The 23,342-nt window shown below is 39.7% G+C and overlaps 1 protein-coding gene across 1 annotated transcript in view; it reads right to left on the bottom strand.

Annotated features, from left to right (window-relative positions):
* Positions 1-23,342, bottom strand: part of NELL2 (neural EGFL like 2) — a 449,535-nt gene that overhangs the window by 324,979 nt on the left and 101,214 nt on the right. Inside the window, exons 5-10 of the mRNA XM_075553021.1 lie at positions 5,514-5,687; positions 5,337-5,433; positions 3,146-3,218; positions 2,904-2,986; positions 1,838-1,966; positions 393-495 (exon numbers count right to left, since the gene is read on the bottom strand). Of these exons, the coding sequence (XP_075409136.1) occupies positions 393-495; positions 1,838-1,966; positions 2,904-2,986; positions 3,146-3,218; positions 5,337-5,433; positions 5,514-5,687 (659 nt within the window). The remainder of the gene's footprint in view (positions 1-392; positions 496-1,837; positions 1,967-2,903; positions 2,987-3,145; positions 3,219-5,336; positions 5,434-5,513; positions 5,688-23,342) is intronic.

Below are 23,342 nucleotides of genomic sequence, written 5' to 3'. Positions count from 1 at the left end.
GTGGATGAATGTGGGCCCTTCTTAACCTATTTCAGAGGTATTCGGATCAAGGAGTGCAAGGCGTGAAACGCCGTCCAGTATGTCTCTTATACATCTTTCCTATTATTGTGACTACGGAGAAGAGATTCTTCCAAGAGAAGATCTCCATGCCAGCCCACAAGTATAGCATTATGCTTGTGATATGCTCTTACGTGTAGCTATACATACAGGGGGGGGGGGAGCAACCAATGAAAAGAGAGGTCTTCTTTCCACTTCCATCATTTCTGAAAGCAAGTTAGGGTGCCCAGATCTGGCCAATGGAGAGTGGTTATTTGTGATTACAAAACTTGACTTTTACCAAACACCCACGCACGCGCGCACACGCAGAGCATTCCCTTAAACAGCACGCTCACCTTTGCACTCTTTACAGCACTTGCCATCCACATATGCCAGCGCGGACTTCAGTGGGCACTCAGGAGTTGGGCAGACTAGAGTTTCACACTGGATTGTTCCATTCTGAGTAGAAAACAATATTTATTTAAAGCATTTTCAGATTACCATTTGGTCGTCTTCGGTCTTTTGGAAGACTTCTTAAATGTCACATTCTTCACATAAAATGCCATAAATATCACGGTTCTCTCTGGTTATTAGATATAAAAACCCCATGGGACAGAGACCTGCACTAACACAAAGAGGATTTTAAAGCAGGGATGTGTTTGCTCCAATCTTCTACCGGCCTCTGTCTTTAACCGAGAGAGCGAGCGAGCATTCACATCCCCGTACAAAGGCACATACGGCACCGGTGGACGGATGGGCACAGCCTGACGGCAAGAGTAGGCAGAAGGCAAGCCTGGGCGACCCCGTTTCCCCCAAAATAGCCCATAAGATAAACACCAATAAACCAAGAATTCCCTGGAACAGCTGCTGCCATCCAGCAAGACCCAATCACAGATCCTAGAAGCCCCTCCACGGAAATTTGAGCTCGGGAAGGCCACCCTCATCGTCATCACACCCCACACAGGGACTTTCCAGGAATTTCAGGTCACGGGGAACGCTCAGCAGCTCAGTGTTTTCAAGTCTGTTTCTGGATCTTACTCTACAACAGTCGCATGTTTTACTCAAGTAATAGACTTTGTTGTATTTTTAAGTATTAAGAAGTGTCTGGTATATGTTCCTGGAGGAAACGATCATACAGTGCATGGTGAGCGCACATGCAGTCATTTCTTAGTCTCCTTTTTATATGCATTCTATTCTCTTCTTCATAAACGGGGTGAGGGTATGTAAGAGGCTAACTAATGTACATAGAACTGTGACTTCTTTCTAGTCATCCAGGTGAGTTAATGTGGAATTTCAAAATTCAAAAGCAAACAAGTTTTGGCTTTCTACTTATATTACATTGTATTAATGAACTACTAAGAAGGATCTGACTTATTCAAAAGCCATTGTTTGTTTACATGGCTCAATCCAGTCACAATAGTTAATGCTGCATATGATTGAGCTTTAATAAAATGCCCAAATAAATGCCTAGAGTGAAATCTACTGGAAATGTTACAGATAACAGGTCAGAATCTTTTGGGGAATCACCTATGGTCTTCATTTAAATGACTAAATTCATAAGAGTATCAATAAACCTAAATTTTCCAGCATTTCTAAATCATAAACGTAAGTTTCTATAGGCTAGAAAAGCTTTTAATAATGCAGCATTCAGCGCTTTAAGTTTGACCATGTCTGCTGTCGTTTTCGTGTTGGGACTTGAGGAAATGCGTCTTAAATTTTGGCATGGTTCATACTGCTTTAATGAAGCTTTAAAGAGTAAGGCAGCTGAGGTCCCTTCCCCCGATGTAAGTGGAAGTCATACCAGGCATGTGCAGTTCTTGCAGCCGTCCGTCCAGGACTCAAATTCTCGGTAGGTGGATCCCTTCATGGTGCAAGTCCTTTCGCAATAGCACTGATCCAATCTATTCATTCGCTGTTCCGCCCGAGACAGCTGTGGCACAAAGAAAATGGGTTCATGTTGTTCAGCATCGCAGCGATGCAGAAATGCAAACCACTGCAGCGGGCAGCTTTCGTTTTTAAGTGTGCAGCAGTGAATGACAGCTGTGCCAGGAGCTGTTTACTCTAAATATAGTCAAGACTGTGGTTCAGAAAGAAAGGCTTTTTTTTCTTTTTATTTCTTCTTAATTTTTTTCTTTCTTTCCTTTTTATTTATTTAATTTTGGTGATAAAATCATACATGGCCTTTGAAACAAAGTACAATTTCTAATAAACTGAAGGCTACTTGAGAGTAGCATCAAACACAACACAGAGAGAAGCATTTTCCATTTTTAAAATGATTTTTATGAGTCTCTTCACTCACATGGAAACTAAAAGTTTTCATTCTTCTGTGTAAAAAATAAATCCCAAATCACACAATGTGGCATTTGGCTTATTAGCATTTACTCTGCAAAATGAGAACGGTTGGTGAAATTGTAGGGAAACCTGATATTTACCGGAAGACATTAGTGAGTAATCCTACAACGGTAACATTGTGATTCGCAAGGCCCAGGTAGGATTATTTCATTGGTACACTTTTGCCGACTACACGTCTTTCCAATCGCCACACCTCCCTCTTTGTAATACACACTAAATAAAAACTAATAAGAAGTACTGGAATAAATGATAAATCCTGTTGCACTGAGCACTGCATCAACCAGGTAATCTGCCTCATTCCTGATCTACTAAACTGTTTATTATACAGATGGTTTGCATATAGTTTGCATATGCATAAGCCTTTTCCTTGAGCAGGGATTTTGTTTCAATGGCTGCTCAGCAAACAAAATAGTAGTCAAAACTTTCCAACGATGAACTCTACGGTGATGAAAGCAACTATTAGGAACCCAAGGGGTGTCTTTTGCTCCCCCAGTGAATTTCTGAGTAGCTTTTACCTTGGCTGATGTTTTGGCTAAAATGTCTTGCAGCTCCATGATTTTCTGTACGAGTCCATGGAAGTCGTTGCACGTCGGACAGGCTAGAATTAAAACACTACATTGGTCAAGTTGTACTTAGAAAGGATTTTCAATCTGGTTAGGTGTATGCCGACAACAGATACACGGAAACTTCCATTTCAAACTGACATCGTGAACAAAATTAAGCAAGAAGCAGACAGTGTAAGAACTAATGGACTTACTGCGATTGAGATCCGGGCACTGAGCAATAAATCCTTGAGGCATGACAAGTAATTGCACATCCTGCATTATACCCTGCGTGTAGGGGGAAAAAGACATTACTTAACTCTACCCAAATGATGTCCAACAGTCAAGTTCATGAAGGAAAATATTACAGGCTAGACTCACTTAATTCCCGGAGAAAAGAGACATTTTGAATACATGTCTTCCACTTGATAACAAGAGGAAAGAAAAATGTCAGGCAAAATAGGTGATTACCCATGTACTCTAATTGATAATATTTTTAAAGCCTTAAAATTAAATGTCAAGATGTAGTTAAGAGGGAATAGTCAAGTTTTTTTTTTTTTTCAGGTGTTATTTTCAGTTAGCCACTGAAGATTTGAGAATGACCTTTTAAAAAAATCAACCTAGAAATCAGTTCTGGTTTCAGCAACACTGAAACTGATATTACTTTTAAATGTACTGCAATTGTAATTTTTTTAAAGACTTAGAAAAACTGAGTTATGAAAGCAATCCTCATGTGGCTATATAACAATTTGCAGCGAGATGTTTTAAAAATTAATTTCTCAAATTGAAACGGACAAGAGATTTATGAAGCAGATGCAGCAACACAGAGAAATGAGTCATCAGGAGCATTAAAAGGTCAGCGTGAAGTTTTTGTAAAGCCGACTAGAAATGACCCATTTTACACAGAAGGCTGCATCACATGTTTAGAGGCAAAATTTACATGCGTCCTTCCGCATTACGTTAAACTTAGTTCCCAGCTTACTGAGCTCTTAAAGCAAAGGCCGAGCTGTAGCTCAGAAGCTATCCCATTCAGCACATGCCAGCGCTCCCTCTCATCCACCTCCCTCTCTCTCCCTTCATCAATTGTATATATCTTCTTTAATTGATATTTCACTTTCTCACTCATAGACATTTCTGCTGCCAAGGCTGACAGGACCAACCTAGTGCGAAGGCAATTCTGAATGTACTGATAACGATTTACCAGTCCATTTTGCCCTACACTCATAATCTTCTCTATGTTAATCTGATTAATTAGTTAATGGCGCTTTAGTACACTGAGCGGAGATTTAGATGGCAACTTTTGGACAAACTCTTACCGCTTGGAAATAGGGCTACCATGACAGTAATCTATTTGGTGCACTATACAATTCTATCAGACACCATTCACTGATTGTAATAAAAGTATGCCCCAGAGAGTTATGCATGCAATTTAGGTAAGGAGCATTCTGAGGGCACCTCTGAGCTCCATCTGACAGACTGCCACGGTAAAATATCTTCATCTCTCCAAGAAGAGAGATCTGACATACACACAGCACATTCACCATCCGTCATAAGAAAAAAAAGGGGGGGGCATGCGTTTTTGAGAACTTGCAAGCATAAAACCAATATCCCATTCTTGCCAGGTATTAGCTGTCTGGCTTTGTGCAAATGACTTAACCCCTCTGCGCAGGTTTATGCAAATGTAAAAGATGAACAAAATTCTCTCCATCAAAGCCAGTAATGGTAAGATAAAATATTCAAAGCACTTAGTATATAATAGACAATGTGTAAAGACAGTTTCTGACCCCTTTCTGTGATGAAAAACTTCACATATAGCACAATTTTAAATTGAATGCCACATACGCTACCTAAAAATGCATGGGCTGGACACATCACCAATGATTGCTTTCACACCGTCCACGGGGCTATTTCTGCACGTCAGGTCGTGCCAGGCTAAGAGTGCAGCTATGGGAGACAGCGCCTATAGCAATTAGTCCTCAATTGCTAGTGATTGCTCGCAGCGGGAGATGGAGTCTTGACTAGCACACTCAGACGCAAAAGGGCGCAGCTCACATATGGGAATCTGACCACACAGAGGTGAATGTGTGCCGCCCTCAAGTTCTTGGTAAAAACCAATCTCCCATACCGGGGCTCTGAAAGCACCTCTTCCAAGGTACTTCCAAACCATACTTTCTCCCCCCTCCAGCTACCATTCTGAGTCACCCACATGAAAAAAAAATGTGGTGCTGTGCAGACTTCGACAGGTTGGCCGGGGCGACAGCAGTTTGAACCAGTTCAAATCCCTGAGGAAAAAAATCAACTGATTCTGTTTCCCACCTGGAAAATTCAAATGCACTTTTTCATATTTATCAGAAGCATTTACATTTATGCATTTTATATATACATGTATACGTCATGCTTAGATACCTTAAAATATCCATGAGCATTATTTCTTTGCCCCAACCAAAAGGTTGTGCCAAGAGGCAAGTCCATGGAGGGCTTTTCCACCACTCTTTCATAAATTCTGCAAAAGAGAAATATCAGCTGTGTAGGCAGTCATTTCTCGAAACCTTCCAGTGTCTGGATGGAGAACGCGCCACTTACTTATTGCAGTCAATATGGACAATCAGATGGGAGGCACTGACAGCGAGGGAGAGCTTGTGCCACTTGTCATCAGCTAGGCTGTAAGGAAACACTTCCGTGTGAGGACGATGCGTCTCCGAGCGGTAATGCAACCGCACTTCATTCCGATGGCCGCTGCTCTCCAGTTCCAGGAACCTGCGCAGTGGACAAGAGGCGGAGAGCACCGTTGTGAACAGAAAACAGCAGGTTTCAGGGCTGAACGGATCTCTGCCTTGCAAAGTTGGAGTGGAAATACTTTCCCCTTAAGTTAAACAGGACATACGTAAAAGAAACATAACAAGGGTCTGGAATTTGAAAGGAAGCGAGCCCGGGACCTGGGGGCTCAAGGGACAACACAATGGTGTTTCCTATTTCTGTGTGTGCGTGTGTCGATTTTTGTTTTGTTCTGTTTGCATCATGTATCCGATTAACCTCTGAAGAAATCAGTAACTTGAAATTGCAAGAAATTCAGAGGGAGAGGAAGCTTACTCTCTGTAGGCAAAGGAACAAGAAAGGTGATGCTTAGAAAGACATAAAGCTAGCATATATTATCTACATACATACTTCAGACAAAAGTAGGGGTTCATCCGCCCCCCCCCCCTCATACCAGCAAAATCAAGATAGGGAGTCTAGAGTTCCACTCTCTGAGGCAGTAACAAGGTCCCTAAAACCTCCAGTGGGGTGTTTTAGAGAATGTTAAGGAACCAAGACTTCCACCCTGGCTGAGGTCTCTACAGAGTGAATCTGAGCCAGAACCCACTTGCGAGCAATGGGCAATTGGGTTGCGAGCCATGAGCCACTGTGCCATTTCCGTGAAGACCACATGTAGAGCCAGGGCTCCACAGCTCTTGGCTCCTGGCAGCAGCAAAACACTTGCCCCATCTCAGCCAGGGCAGTGTCAGAGGGACTCAGTAGGAAGGTCTGACTTTAACTATTCCTTAGCAGTAACGCAGCCACCGTGGAGAGTGTGATTGGAGACTCTGAGGGGAGCTGGTTTTCCCTTCTTCACCCACAAATAATAGGAGCTCCCCCTTCCACTGTTAATGGGAACAATTATACAATAAATCAGAGATGAATCTCAACAATATATGAAGAGCCTCGACAAATCATTTTTTAAAAAGCAACTCAATGAATTTTTTAATCAGATCTATACTGTAGAAGAGTGGTTCTCAACCTTCTCCACGCCGTGACCCTTTCATACAGTTCCTTATGTTGTGGTGACCCCCCCCCCACCATCAAGTTACTTTCACTGATACTTCATAACTGTCATTTTGCTGTTATGAATCATTTTATATATAGATATGCAGAATGTATTTTCATTGTTACAAACTCAATATACTTGGACCATAGTGATTAATCACAAAAACAATGTAATTGTATATTGTGAAATATTTATTTCCAATGACAAATAAATGAAATTTTGTCTTGAAGCAGGGTGTAGCATGGGTTACAGTCTTCACGCCAGGAACTCGTATGTGGGGGTATCTGTATGTGAGTAGACCCGCCTGGAGATGGATAGAGGAGCGATGTCTAGGTTCCTAAGACCATCGGAAATATGTGCTTTCTGATGGTCTTGATGTCATTTCTGTGAAAAGGTCGGTTAACCCCCAAAGGGGTCGCAGCCCAAAGGTTGAGAACCAGTGATATAAATCAATAAAATAGAATAGAGAACCCAGATGTAAATTCACCCTCCTATCCGAAGCTGATCTTTTAACTGCAATAAAGTGAAAAGATTTACGCTGACTCTTCCATCTTGATAACAACTACCAAGTAACATCAATGAAAAATAGGAACAAACAGAGGGGCCCTAATAAACACACTCTCAAGCATAAGGAAAAATACACAAACTGCAGAAGACAAGTGGATAACTGGGAATTGGTAAAAATTAGTTATGCATGTGTATCAAAATATTTCCCCAAATGAATTAAAAATAACCCACAGACTGACAGAAAAATGTTTGGTATGATATATCTGACAAGAGAATGACCTCTAAAATTTATAGAAAATTTCAACCTCCTAAGAGAAAAAAATACAAACAATCTGACTGAAAAAAATAGGGAGAGGACAAAAAAAGATGATTTCCCAAAGAAGACCTTCAGGTACCCAATAAACATATAAAAGAAAACCTGATGATCATTAACCATTAAAAGAGACATAAATCAAAATAACAATGAGATTTTCTCACCCTAAAATTGATAGCAAAGTTCATATAAACAGAAAACAACTGCTAGCAAGGGTGTGGAGAGACTGGGCCCTCACACCTGCTGATGGGACTGTACAATAATGCAACCACGGTGGAAATGATGTCACTTCCATAAAAAACAGAAATAGAAATGTCATCTGACCAGCAATCCCCCTCCGTGGTTTACATCCTGGAGAAAACGTGCAATACAAAGGGATGAACATGCACCCGTGTTCAGAGCAGCATAATGCACAGTAGAAAAAAAGACAGTATAAATGCCCATGAATGGAAGAATGAATAAACAGACTATAACACATAGGCACAATAGGATGCATTTACACCCTTAAAGGATAATGGTGAGTCTGCAAAGCACCTCATTACAGGGATGATGCAAGAAAACATTATCCTGAGTGGAATTAGTCGATCAAGAAAGGAAAATAGTGTATGGAGCTATTATCGTAAAAGGGGTGCTTCAGAGGACAACACTAAATCTATAGGTTGGGAGAGGGACGGGCCTGCCACATACGTACAGAAGCAAACCAAGAAGGATAAAGAGAGATCAAGGGACTAGACCACATACTGACACAGCAAGTGCCTGAGGATGACGTCCCTCCACGGAACCGCTAAGGTACAGAGAGGACTGTAGGGCCAACAACAGCTCAACATGAGGCCCCCTCGCTGGAGCAGATGACAACAGAGGACAATCCTGGGGACACATGGTGGGGAGTGAGTCCTGCCTGACCACCCCCACAGTGGGGCAAACCAAGAAGGGAACATAACAGATCAGCAACGGGAGCAAAGCAAAGCCACAAAACCTTGAGGAAGACCCCAAAATTGACATCAGGGTAGGATGGTGAGTTCCTAAAACTGCTCGGGACAGGTGGGGAGAAAGTCATAAAGGTCAGAGGACAGATCTGGATTCATGAATGCCTTTTCTTTCCTTTCCTTTTTTTTGCTAGTTTTTTCCCTCCTTTTATTTAATTTTTCTTTTTGTTTTGTCGCTCTTATTGTTGTTTTGCCTACCTATATAAAACAAGCACAGGCAGCAAGCCTGAGGAGAGTACAATGGGACTGATGGAACTGGAGGGACTTTGAGAGATAAGGAGGTTTGGAGTAGGGGGAGCGGTGAGCAAACACCACCATAGACGGGAACAACTAGGGAATTAAAAGCAACAATGAGGAAGAGAACGTAGAGATCTCAGTGGTGCTGGAGCAACAGCAATCTACCTGAGAGGAATTACTAAGAGGCAGAAGAAGGGAGAGCATGATGGTGGGGCAGGAGGAAGGTAAAAAGTAGCAGAGGAAAGAGCTAGGAAGCAAAGCTAGGATAGAGGTATAAACATAGGTGTTTACTCATGGTGGAAGGTATGAAAACTAATTTATCATTTATCAAGGGGGCACGAGGCAGGGGAGGGAAAAAAGAGTAGCTGATACCGAGGATACAAATAGAGAGGAAATGTTCATGAAATGATGATGGCAACATGTACAAATATGCTTGATACAATTGACCTATGGAAGAGCCCCCATTAAAACGATTTTTAAAAAGTAAAAAGTCAGGAAACGTTTACACAGAATGAACTATTCTTTGATGGGTTTCAGGGATGGGAGGAGAAAGGAAGGTAGATTACTCGCTAGAGGGTAAGTGGGTGAAAGGAAAGGCAATATATATAATAAGAGAGAGATCAGCCAAAAAATGATGAAGACCGGGAAGAGAGTGGGCGGGTGGCTAGAGAGAAAGGCAAGCGCAGTAATTGCTGTCTGGTGCGGCATACACAGGCCCTCACGCTCCTGTTGGGCCTGTGCCCTGCCCTGCTACCCATCACCTCCCAAATCACTTTGCTACCAAGAATCCTAACTGACACATTGTGATAGTGGCCATATGAAAATTATACATAAACCGGAATAAAAAGTAGTATTTTGATTAAAAACAATCATTTTCCATGATAGAACTATGCATGATGGTGCAGCCTTCTTTTTATTATCCTTTATTTCCCCATTTATCTTTAATGAACATTTACTATGGTAAATTAAAAACCAGGTCTTAAATCCCCAGAAGATAATTTGTCACACTTGAACATCTTATGTCTCTCTGATTCAGCAGTCATAATTTTGGAGAGGTAACTGAAATCAGAAATAAAGTTCATGCTTTATGATAATGTATGCCCTTGTTATTCAAATACCCTTTGCATTGGCAGAAGCATAAACTAAATTAAGATTAGGCTTCAGAGAAAGAAGCAACAGTGTCAGGATATCATTCATTTTAACAACCTTATTCATAACTCAAGATCAAATGATAAAAATAAGGTCACATCTCATCTGAGAAAAAGGTTGCATGCAACATGAAATGAGAATTTTCTTGTCACCTTAAATTAAACCTAAACAGAAAAATGATCAGTTCATCTGAGTACATTAAGCTACCACCTAGTTGTAAATTAATCACCTAAAGAAAAGCCACATGCACTTCTAGCGCCCGATATATCGTTAGTGTGGCTTATGGATGGCACAATTGCAAAGTAATTACACAGGCTTTGGAATGGAAAAACCCAGCTCAGACTCTCACCACAACGTATTACCTGGGCAGAATATCTAACCTCTGAATTCCTCAGATTCCTCATCTGTAAAATGAAGATTCAGTGTGATAATATAAAGTAAGGTACCTGAAACATAATAAGCACTCAATAAATGGCAAGCTGATTTTATTGCTAGTCAATAAGTCCTACTAGGAATCATTTCTAAAATATAGCTTCTTATACATACGTCTCCAAATAAAAAGGAACTCGGATTCATTTTCTAAGTAGATGAATATAGAAACCAGGAGACAGAAGTTAAAGGTAAAAATAAGAGTTGATTTCATCTTATGGAAACAAAGTGATTACACTGGCCTTATTAGGGGCACCAATAATTAATATTAAAAGTGGTAGGGCCAAACTGATTGTGAGTGAGTTTGTTCACTTGTTAATGAACAAAGGACTATGTTTCCTTTCACCCCATCACATTCCATGTTTCCCCATAACCTCTAATAGAGGACCCTCTAGGAAGTGATTCACCTGCAGCTGCACAGCAATGAACAAGCACAGTGACACCAGAAAGTCATTGTGGGTGTTGAGGAAGCCGGAAGAGGGAAGGTTATCGCCAGAGTTTGCCTGGAATTCAAAAGCTAGTGAGAACGACAAGCACCTAGAGACGTTTTGAAGCTACAACAAGAAGTATGTCCTCAGATTAAATATGTACTGGGAAAGAAAACAGAATCGAGAAATACTCCAAGTGTTCAGGTTAACCAACTGGAAGAAACTCCCCGTCATTTACTCGGAAGGAGAGAGCAAAGGCAGAGCAGGCTAAACTAAGAGGAGGGTTTGCTTTTAGACACAAACCCTTTAATACCCCATTACAAATCCAAGATAAGATAGAGATGGACCAGTAAATATAATTTGGGAGTCCAAGAGCAAAGATAAGGATAAGAGAAAACTTGTAGGCAGTCATTGTTTCATAAAGATGAGCATTAAAGCCATTTGAATGAAGGAAATCAGCTAGGAAGTGAATGGGGAAAGAGCAGACTTCAGCCCATCAAACACTGGTGTGCGCCCATAGTCAGATTCAGGAGTGATGGGGAGGGACCAGCAACGACCAGAATAATTCGAGCTGGGGAAATCCACTTAAGGAAGTACCTACAAGAAAGGAATAGCTGATGCTTAAGGATCCATCTGGATGAAGGGCTGAATTAGAGATTGGATTGTATTGCACACACATATATTGGTTGTAACCTGACAAAATCATTTTAAATAATGTATAAAAATACAAAGCTTAATTGAACTAAATTTAATAGAAGAGAGGAGGGAAATCGGAGACAGCTAGTAAAGACAACATCTGGGAAGAATTTTACTAAAGAAAATTTGGGGAGGGATAATAATTAAATAGTGAAGTAGAGTCCATAGGAATTTTAGCTACTTTGAGACTCTGAGGATTCCAGAATATTACTATGTGGATGGGAAGATCTAATAGACAGAAAATACAGGAATAGTTAAAGGAAAAAGGAGTGAGTTCCTGGAGCAACGTCTTAAACATGGGATAAGATTTAGTGTGTGGCTAAAGGAATTGTGCTTTCTCAGTGACATTGAGACTTCAACCTCAGTAAAACGAATGAAAGAAAGTCAAGCTTATCATCGAAGATGCAGTTTCGTTGGGACATGTGCCGAGTGGTTGCTAATTGCCGGTGTCTCAGAGTCAGTTTTAACGCACAGAAATCCTACGCACAACAAAAGGAAACGATATCGGGGTCCTGAAATCGCTCTCATGCCTGAGCCCACTGTTGCAGCCACTGTGTCAAACCATCTCTTTGGGGGCCTTCCTCCTTTCCGCTGCCCTTATTGGCGAAGCATAGCGTCCTTCTCCAGGGACTGGTCTTTCTGAACAACATGCCCCAAGTAGGTCAGCTAAAGCCTGGCCAGCGTCACTTCGAAGGTGCATTCTGGCTGTACTTCTTCCGAAAGAGATTTGTTTGTTCTTTTGACATTCTTTAATATGCTCTGCCAACATCATACTTCAAATGCGTCAATTATTCCTTCGTCTTGTTTATTCAATATCCAACTTTCACTTGCATATGAGGTGATTGAAAACATCAAGGCTTTAGTGCGCAAAGTGACATCCTTCACATTTAAAGGGATTCTGGTAGCTATTCAATTCAATGAGTCACTGTGGGTTTTATCTTGCTCAGAAACACAGTGTGCAGAGAAGGCGCAGTCAAGGGATCGAACAACGCATTGCATTCGATGTCCAAAGTATATGAGGCAAAGTCTCACCAGCCTCAATTCTCAGGAGCATTGTGGCTGTATTTCTTCCAACACATATTTGTATGTTCTTTTGGAAGTCCTGGCATGCTCAATAGTCTTCACCAACCCCATAATTCAAATGTATCGATTCTGCTATGATCTTCCGTATTCAATATCCAACTTTCATGTAAGTCTACCAAAAATACTGTGGCATGAATCAAGTGCACCTTACTCTCACAGTGAAGTCCCTGCTCTTCAACACATTCAAAAGATATTTTCCCAATGCAGTGCTTCGTCTGATTCTCAACCGCTGCTGTGATGAATGTTGATTCTGGATCCAAGTAAAAGGAAATCCTTCCCCAATTCAATCCTTTCTCCGCTGCAAACAAGGGCGTGCATCTTCATATCACTTGTTTGAAGGAAACTTCCACCAATCTTATTCAACTTCTTGGATTATTTACTAAACATGTACACTGAATAAATTGGACGAAAGAACAATTCCTGAAGAACAATTCTCTTGGTTTTAAACCACACTGCATTCATCTGTTCTGTTTCAATGACTCCCTCTTGGACTCTGTATAGGCTTCCCATGAGTACAATGAAGTATAATGAAGAATTCATTCTTCATAAGGTTATCACTTGTAATGACTCACAATAAAACACAAGTAACTATATTGGTATCCTCTTGCTTTCAGACAAGGTTCATCTAACATCAGCAATGATAGCCCTCATTTGATGTCTTCTGAATCTAACTTTAATTCCTGCCAGTTTCCTGTCAATATACTCCTGAAATTGTGTTATAATTTTTCCAGCAGAATTTGACTTGCATGTGATATTAAAAACATTGTCCAGTAATTGCCCCATTCTGTTGAGTTGTCTTTCTATGGAATGGGCACAAATATGGATCTCTCCCAGTCGGTTGTCCAGGGAGCTCTCCTCTGTGCAGGAATTAGTGAGAGCTTCAAGTGTACATCAGCTCGTTGAAACATGTCCATTGGTATTCCAGCAATTTCTGAAGACTATTTTTTACTAATATCTCCAGTGACATTTAGAATTCCTCCTTCAATACAACTGATTCTTCATGATATGCTACCTCCTGAAACAATGGGAGGTAAACGCCTTCATTTCGGTACAGTGACTGTGTATTCTTTCTGTCTCTCGATGATGCTTCATGAACCATCGAATATTTGGCCCCTAGAACCCCTCAACATTACAATTTGAGGCTGGCGTGTCTTTTTCTCCATTTCTTTCACCGTCCTTTTTGACGTTCTAACTCATTCTTCGCATATTTCTTTATAGCACTTTACTCTGTCTTCTCGAACTGCCCTATGAAATTTTTGCCCGGCTCTTTTGTTTCATCATTTCATCCAGTACCTTTAGCTACTATATTTTCTGTCAGTTTGTCAGACTGCAGTGAAATGCATGTTGCTGTGATGCTGGGAGCTATGTAAGATTTCAAATATTAGGAGGGCCAACCATGATGAAGAGGCTTCCGTGGGGCTTCCAGAACAAGACTGTATTAGAAGAGCTGTCGACTTCTGAAGGATTAGCCACTGAAATCTGAAGAACAGCAGCAGAACATTGTCAGATGAAATGCCAAAAAATGAGCTCCTCGGGTAGGAAGTCAATCAAAATATGACTGGGAAAGAGCTTTCTCCTCAAGTTCGTCAACTATTGAAGTGGATAAAATAAAGCTGCTAAGACCTTCAATTTCTGATGGGACAAGACTCAAAATAAGAAGAAATAGATGTAAACATCTATCAATAATTAGAACATGGAATGTGTGAAGTGTGAATCTAGTAAAACTGGAAGTTTCAAAATAAAATAAAATGCATAAAGATGCTAAAATAGACTGGTATTGACCATTGTGAGTTGGTAGATCATATGGATTCTTATTTTTTAAATCATTTGGTTAGGGGCTAATACAATTCTTATCACAATCCATGCATACATCAAATATGTAAAGCATATTTGTACATTCATTGCCCTTGTCATTCTCAAAACATCCGCTCTCCACCCAAGCCCCTGGGATCAGGTCCTAATTTTCGCCTCCCTTCCTGCTCCCCCCTCCATCATGAACCCATGATAATTTACAAATTATTCTTTTGCTATATCTTTCACTGTCCGCATCTCCCATCACCCATTTTTATGTTATCCATCCCCCAGGGAGGAGGTCACATGGACATCCTTGTAATCAGTTCCCCTTTCCAAGCCACCTTCCCGATATCACCACTCTCACCACTGGTCTGGAAGGGATCATTCGCCCTGGATTCCCTGTGTTTCCAGTTCCTATCTGTACCAGTGTACATCCACTAGTCTAGCCAGATTTGTAAGGTAGAATTGGGATCATGATAGTGGGTGGGGAGGAAGCATTTAGGAACTAGAGGAAAGTTGTACGTTTCATCATTGCTACATTGCACCCTGACTGGCTCGTCTCCTCCCTGAGACCCTGCTGTAAGGTGGATGGGCTTTGGGTCTCTACTCGGAACTCGCCCCCTCATTCACAATGATACGATTTTTTTGTTCCGATGATGCCTGATATGTGATCCCTTCAACACCTCATGATCACACAGGCTGATGCGATTCTCCCATGTGGGCTTTGTTGCTTCTGAGCTAGATGGCTGCTTGTTTATCTTCAAGCCTTTAAGACCCCAGATGCTATATCTTTTGATAGCAGGGCACCATCAGCTTTCTTCACCACATTTGCTTATATACTGACTTTGTCTTCAGCGATTGTGTCGGGAAGGTGACCATCATAGACTGCCAATTTATTAGAAGAAAGTATTCTTGCATTGAGGGAGTACTTGAGTGGAGGCCCAATGTCCTTCTGCTACCTTAATACTAAAGCTATAAATATATGCACATAGATCTATTTCCCCATCCTCATATATAAGTATATTTACATATGTACATGCCTTTATTTAGACCTCTATAAATGCCCTTTGCCTCCTAGCTCTTTCCTCTATTTCCTTGACTTTCCTCTATTCCCACTATCATGCGCATTCTCCATTTGGGTTTCAGTAATTCCTCTTGGTTACATTGCACCCTTGATCACGCCCTACCAGGCCTCCTACACCCTCCTCACCACCGATTTGGATCACTTCTTGTTCTCTTGGATCATATGGTTTCTTATGCCAAGAATAATTGATTCAAAAACTGTTTCACATTCAGGATCTTAAAGAACATTTCAAAATCTATCTTGCAGTACAATGTTGTTAGTAATACTATATCTACACCCCTGCAAGGAAGTTCAGTACATATAACTATTATTAAAATTTATGCAAGACTCATTATATCTAATGATGAAGATATTTAAGAATTCCACCAATTTATTCATTCTGAAATGGCTCAAACATGCAATAAAGATGCACTGATAATTATTAAAAATCAAAATGCAAATGTTGGAAGCAAAGAAGAAGAAGGAAGAGTAGTTAGTGACAGAAACAAAGATGGAGAGCATATGGTAGCATTTTGGAAGACCATTGATTTTTTTCTTAGCAAATTTTTTTAATAACAGAAATGGGAAGTATAACATGCCTTCATGAAATGGGACATACAGGAGTCAAACTGACTACATCTGAGTGAAGAGATAATGAAGAACCTCAATATCACCAGTCCAAACAAGGGCAAAGACTGACTGTTGAACAAATCAATTGCTCTTATGCAAATTATTGTTGAAGCTGAAAATTTTTTAAAATTAAAAAAAATTAAAATGAGAACCAAAATAAAAGGTTAAATATATCTCACCTGAATTTAGAGAATATCTCAAAAACAGATTTGACACATGATCATTATGACAAAAGACCTAATAAGCTATAGAGGGACATCATGTAAAGGACAAGAAAGAAAGAAAAGACCCAGTGGATGTCAGAAGAGACTCTAAGACTTGCTTCTATGGTGGAAAGAGCTTGCAAAATCTCTCTTCTGGTTGCTTTTAGGAATCAAGATTATCAGTCAAGTCAAGTGAGGCTGAAAAAGATTAACAGAAAAAGATAAAATATAAAAAGCAGTAATGAAGAAGAATGAGGGAGTCAACAGATTGGGAAAATATATGGTTCCCTTAAGTTAGGGCACATATGAGATTTAAAAAATAAAAAGCATTATATATATAAAGAATAGTCAAAAACGCTGTGCTTTCCTAAAGTCAACTTCAAACAAGAGTGTGAAATTGATCCAGAGATGGTATTAAGAGGACTTGGTTTTGTCAAACGAGTACTAAAATAAAGACAGGATAAGAGTTCAGTCTCTAGATGAAAGACTTATCAAAGAGGGACTGCAGAATTTAAAGGGGAAAAGATCAAAGTCAGTACATGAGGTGGGTGGAAGAAAGTGAAAATGTGCTAAGATTACCAGATTGTAGACTAGAAGGTCTAAAAATGGTGAAAATCACATTAACAAATTCATTAGTGGAGTGGTTTTATTCCCATAGAAGGACAGATAAATTACTTACCCACACATTTTATCAATAATGTGTATTAGTCTTTTTCCATTTTGTCGTGTATGCATGTGTATATTCTGGAACCTAATTATTTCACTGAGCCCTCTTGTTGATTAAAATACAGTTTATTCTTTATTAAAATACAGTTTATTCTTTTAGCTTTTCTAAGACATATTGGGTTAGCAATGGGAAAAAGTTAGTTTAGAGTATTTATATTCTGATAACTTTAAGAAAACCTACTTGGTCATGTTATTCTGTTCTTTTAATATTAAATTTCTGAATTTCATTTACAAATAGCTCATTCATACACCAGTTGGCATAGAACGTTCCTGAGTGTGTCTTCTTCCATCATCAGATTTCAGAGTCAGGGTTAAGATAGTCATGAAAAGTGAACTGGGAACAAAGTACCTATCATATGTATTACATTATTACATGAATGTTTAGTAAGAATCACACTAAAATAATAATAATGTCAGGATCAGCTGACTTTGGGGAGAAAAGAAGATGGGTATAATTATCTGACATATTTTTGGATTCCTTTTATTAATACTAGTAATTACATTTCTACACTGTTCTTTTTTTATTATTAGGGGCTCATACAACTCTTATCACAATCCATACATATACATACATCAATTGTATAAAGCACATCTGTACATTCTTTGCCCTAATCATTTTCAAAGCATTTGCTCTCCACTTAAGCCCTTTGCATCAGGTCCTCTTTTTTTCCCTCCCTCCCCGCTCCCCCTGCCCTCATGAGCCCTTGATAATTTATAAATTATTATTTTGTCATATCTTGCCCTATCTGGTGTCTCCCTTCACCCCCTTTTTCTGTTGTCTGTCCCCCAGGGAGGAGGGCACATGTAGATCCTTGTAATAGGTTCCCCCTTTCCAACCCACTCACCCTCTACTCTCCCAGTATGGACCCTCACACCCCTGGTCCTGAAGGTATCATCCGCCCTGGATTCCCTGTGCCTCCAGCTCCTATCTGCACCAGTGTACTACCTCTGCTCTATCCAGACTTGTAAGGTAGAATTCGGGTCATGGTAGTGGAGGGGGTGGGGAGGAAGCATTTAGGAACTGGAGGAAAGCTGTATTCTTCATTGGTGCTACGTCGCACACTGACCGACTCATCTCCTCCCCTAGATCCCTCTGTGAGGATAGCTCCAGTGGCCGACAAATGGGCTTTGGGTCTCCACTCTGCACTTTCCCCTTCATTCACTATGGTAAGGATTTTTTTTTTTTGATGATGCCTTATACCTGATCCCTTTGACACCTCGTGATCACACAGGCTGGTATGCTTCTTCCATGTGGACTTTGTTGCTTCTGAGCTAGATGGCCGCTTGTTTATCTTCAAGCCTTTAGGACCCCAGACACTATCTCTTTTGATAGCCGGGCACCATCAGCTTTCTTCACCACATTTACTTGTTCACCCGCTTTGGTTTCAGCAGTTGTGTCGGGAAGGTGAGCATCGTAGAGTGCCAATTTAATAGAAGAAAATATTCATGCATTGAGGGAGTGCTTGAGTAGAGGCCCAAAGGTCCTTCCGCCACCTTAATACTAAACCTATAAATATGGACACATAGATCTATTTCCCCATCCTCATATATATATTTGCATGTACATGTCTTTGTCTAGACCTCCATAAATGCCCCTTGACTCCCAGCCCTTTCCTCCATCTCCCTTGACTTTCCTACACTGTTCTTAACTTAGTGTCCTAATTTAGGTTTTCTTGGAAAATGACTGCATACAATATTCTAATTTATGATCATAAAGTTATTCATTAGTATTATTTTGTGTATTTAATCTCTTCTGCTTCTGTGATTCCCTTTCCAAACATATTGTTATTTATGTGTGCATTCTCCCCTTTGTCTTGATCAATCTTGCCAATTAAAATTGACTTTTTAAATAACCAGCTCTTGGTTCTTCTATCTAAATTAATATTTGGCATTTATCTGTATTAACATCTTTTATAATACTCACTTTTTTAAGATTTCACATCCTTTAATTTAGGACTTATATATCCTCTATACAATTTATCATTAAAATATATGAATATGATTATGGCAAAATTTCACACATACTGATATTAATTATGAGGAGTCCTGGGGACACCGTGGGTTAAGCATTGAACTGCTAACCACAGGCTAGTGGTTCAAATTCACCACCCACTCCATGAGAAAGATAAAGCTGTCTCCTGCCATAAATATTAAAGTCTCGAGGTTCCTGTAGAGCAGTTGTACTCTGTCCTATAACGTCACCGAGACAGAATCAGCTTGATAGGACTGAGTTATGGAATGTTCCCATGTTCATTAAGCTATTAAGAATTAACTTTAACAAATGTTTTGTCTAGTTAAATTTGTAAATTGTTTTGTTATTACTATTCCATTTTATTTCACTACAGAAAATGGGACTATATTAAAAATTGTACTTTGAAATGTCTTCCATATGTTATGGGTGTGCTCATCAACACCCAAGGAAGAAGTAAAATAATGTATTGCATAAGATAAATCTATTGCCAAAGGTCTCTTTCAAGTGTTAAAAAGCAAAGGGGTCACTTAGAAGACTAATAGCAACTGATCGAAGCCATAGTATTTTCATATGCACATGAAAGTTGGATAATGAAAAGAAAGACCAAAGAATTGATGCATTTGAATTATGATGCTGGTAAAGAACCCTGAATATATCATTGATGCCAGAAGAATAAACAAATCTGTCTTGGAAGAAGTAAAGTCAGAATGCTTCTTTGAAACAAAGATGGCAGGATTTCCTCTCGTATGTTTTTCACATGAGGAACTAGTCCCTGGAAATGGACATCATGTGCATCAAAGTCAATAAAAAAGAGGAAGCTCCCCATCTAAGGTGCACTATTGGTCTCCCTCTACCCAGATGAAAGAAGAGCGGCGAAAACTAAAGAAACACTGAAAGCAAGGAACCACCGAAGCGTCACTCGATCTCCCATGACCCTGAGAGGGGATGAACTAAGCGGACTACCAACCGCTCTGAAAGCCATCACATCCAAAGGTCCTGGATAGGGTGCAGTGGGGGGTGGTGACATAGAATACAAAATCACGGAAGAAATCACATTGACTGGCGGCAGGGAGATTCATGGGACCCAGAGATTATGGCCCTTGGTTACAGCAGTTCGCCACAAAGGCTCAATTTTTCACCAATCCATAAACAGGTCTACACGGGGAACGAAACACCGGTGAGGAATAAATCACCATCTGACATCACGGCAGCAGCAATTGCCCAAAGACAGAGTTCAAAATTGTCGGGAGAGGCGTGGAATCGGTAAACACAGAGAGAAATTTGGGTGAGTAGCATTGCATGGAGGGGATAGCAATGAATGAGGCGAAGTAAAATGTGTATGAATTATTAAATGTAATACTGATCGTCTTCTCTGTATGCCTGTTCCCAATGCACAGTTTAAAAAATAATCACGACAAAAAGTAAGACACAATAGCTGCACTAATGGGCTCAAACACAACAGCAATTGTGAGGATGGTGCAGGCCAAGCAGTCTTTCACTGTGGGACAGCAGAGCCCAGTTCAGAACCAACTCGACGGGACCTACGAACATGACTAAGTTTTGCAAATACTACAGAGACTTTTTTAATGTTGTATTTTCTATTTCTAGGTTTCAAATATCAAAAAATAGGTTTTAAACAGTATTTTTCAAATGACATACTAATCCTATAATTATATTCAATTTTGCCTATTAGATCTGTCAAGCTCTAAGTCAATTTTGTTAAATTTCCCACTGTAGTTCTTTTTTACATATCTCTCCTTTATGCCTTAACCCTTTCTAGCTTATTTTTTTTCTTAAGATGCATAAATTAAGGGATTGGAGAAAATAAAAATGTTATGAATGTAAATTACTCTAGCTATTTAATTAATTTTATCTTAAATTACATATCTAATAATATTACCACTCTTTTTTGTATTGTCTCTTTTATTTAAATCTTTAGTGTTATGTGTGATGCTTTAAGTATTTATCTCTCTATCTATTTATTTACTTTTGCCATATCTTATACCATCCAATGTTTCTGTTCACCTACCATTCTGTTCTTAATTACACAGTTGAACATATGCAAGTCTAACAAGATTAATGAGGTAACAGTAAGACCACAGTAGTAAAGGAGGAAATATTACAGAACTAGACAGTAGGTATGTGTTTCATCAGCACTATCCTGCACCCTGGATAGCTCTTCCCTTCTGTGAGACACTGTCCAATTATCTTACAGGTGGGTTTTGAGGCTCCACTTTGTCTACACTCCTTTACATCAATTTGATTACTTGTTTTTGAATTCTGATATCTATGCCAGTCAACATCTTATAATCACACAGGCTGCTGTGCTTCTTCTGTGTGGGCTTTGTTGCGTCTGAGCTAGATGGTCGTTTGTTTACCTTCAGGTCTTTAAGACCCCAGATGCTATATCTTTTAATAAGTGGGCACCATCAGCTTTCTTCACCATGTTTGCTTATGCACCCTTTTTATCCCCCCCAGCAATTATGCCTGGAAGGTATCATATATTGCCACATTAATAGAACAAACTGTTCTGTGCTTAGGTAGGATTTCAGTAGATATGCAAATCCATCTGTTTCCTTGTTGTATATATGTACACATATATAAATATATGTGTATATATGCATACATATACACCTATCTTTATATATTTACATTTATGCATACCTCTTTTTATACCTATATATATAATTATTACTTTCTTAGTCATTCCTCTTTATCTTTTTTCTTTCCTCATGCCCCACTATCATGTTTAAAACCAAATTTTATTGATTTACTTTTTAACTCAGTGTAGTGAGGAAAGATTTCTTAATGTGGCACTCCTCTCCATGTCTCCATAACTCCCAAAAAGTCTTAGGTGAGACCATGTAAATAAGGTGTAAACAGTGAAACACCAACCACCCTGTGTATCAGAAATCCATCTCATTTCATGAGGCAAGGGGAACGGGGAGGGAGGGGGAAAAATGAGGAACTGGTACCAAGGGCTCAAGTAGAAAGCAAATGTTTTGAGAATGATGAGGGAAACAAATGTACAAATGTGCTTGACACAATGGATGGATGTATGGATTGCATAGGAATTGTAAGAACCCCCAATAAAATGATTAAAAACACATTGATAACAGTAACACAAAAGATTTCATCTGAACCATAAAGAGCAGTGGGTTGATGTTAATGGAGTAGGGACAATTTGGAAAAGGAGAATGAGAATGACTGCAAAATTTAAGGAATATAATTAATGTTACTTGATTGTGAATGTAGAAACTTGAACTGGTGTATGTATTTTGCTGTGTATATTCTCAATAATATCAAAATAAAATGAATTCTTTTTTCTAATGCCAAAAAAAGAAAGACATCCATCTCAGAAGCAAGCAGAGATACTTCCCAGAATCATAAAGGAAGAAGAGCCTCCACTGAAACACATTGACAAATCCCTGCCTGCAGAGGTGGAAGCAGAAACTACGCTGAACCAAGACCAGGGCAGGAGGGAAGGAGACCATGAGCCAGAGGAGAGAAGAAGGATCGAGACCACAACACTGAGTCAGAGCAGTGTGTGGGCTTCCTCCCATGGAACAAGGCCGAGAGGCCAAGGCACCATGTGGCAGAGGACAAAGACCAGAGAGAGACTTGGCTGCTGGCCGAAGAAAGGCATTGCTCTAAACCGAAGACTGTATTGTTCATGTTTTATGGATCTTGACTTGTAGCAAATGATTTATTAAACTTCCCTAATAAACTCTACCCTCATAATTGCAAGTAGTGTCAGTGAGCTCTGCGGCCGTGACAATGAATGAGCGAGCCCAGCAGGAAAGTAATGGCATGAGTGAGCACTTGGTCTCAAAATAGAGTAAGAAAGACGAGAGTGGAGTCGTATCTGACATCTGCCCTGTGACGTCGGACCTGGGGTGGCATGGGGTTGGATTCTCCTCCCATAAGTAGCCCAAGCAGAGGACATGTAGCTCCTATTTTCTCACCCACTGTAGAAGACAGGCCATAAGGAACTTAATTTCTACCTTTAGAGACACTGTTGACATATTTTGCCTTATTTGTACTTTGGTGGTTTATGTTTTCTCATAATTATTTTTCTTTGCTGTTTTTTATTTCCTTTCTTTTATTTTACTATTCAAGTTTTTCTTCTTTTAGCTTCATGAATCTGAGTTTTGATCTTGATTCATGATGCACTTTTATTTCACTTTTGCTTTTTTGTTCAGCATTTTGTTCAAATAATCTTGAATGTTCTAGTTTTACAGCATGTGCTTTCTACTTTAAAAATTCTGTTCATGGCTCTCAATGAGAATTGGTCATTTATCAGCTGCACTGACAAACCCAGAAGAAAAATGGAGCTAAAAAGTCGTAATCAAAAGACTGAAAAAGTGATTTCCCAAATGTTCTGAAATTGAGCA

The sequence above is a fragment of the Tenrec ecaudatus genome, chromosome 6 (genome assembly GCF_050624435.1).
Source record: "Tenrec ecaudatus isolate mTenEca1 chromosome 6, mTenEca1.hap1, whole genome shotgun sequence".
Classification (NCBI taxonomy): domain Eukaryota; kingdom Metazoa; phylum Chordata; class Mammalia; order Afrosoricida; family Tenrecidae; genus Tenrec; species Tenrec ecaudatus.
Note: the sequence above shows the minus strand (reverse complement) of the source record. Positions and strands in the feature narration are given on the sequence as shown.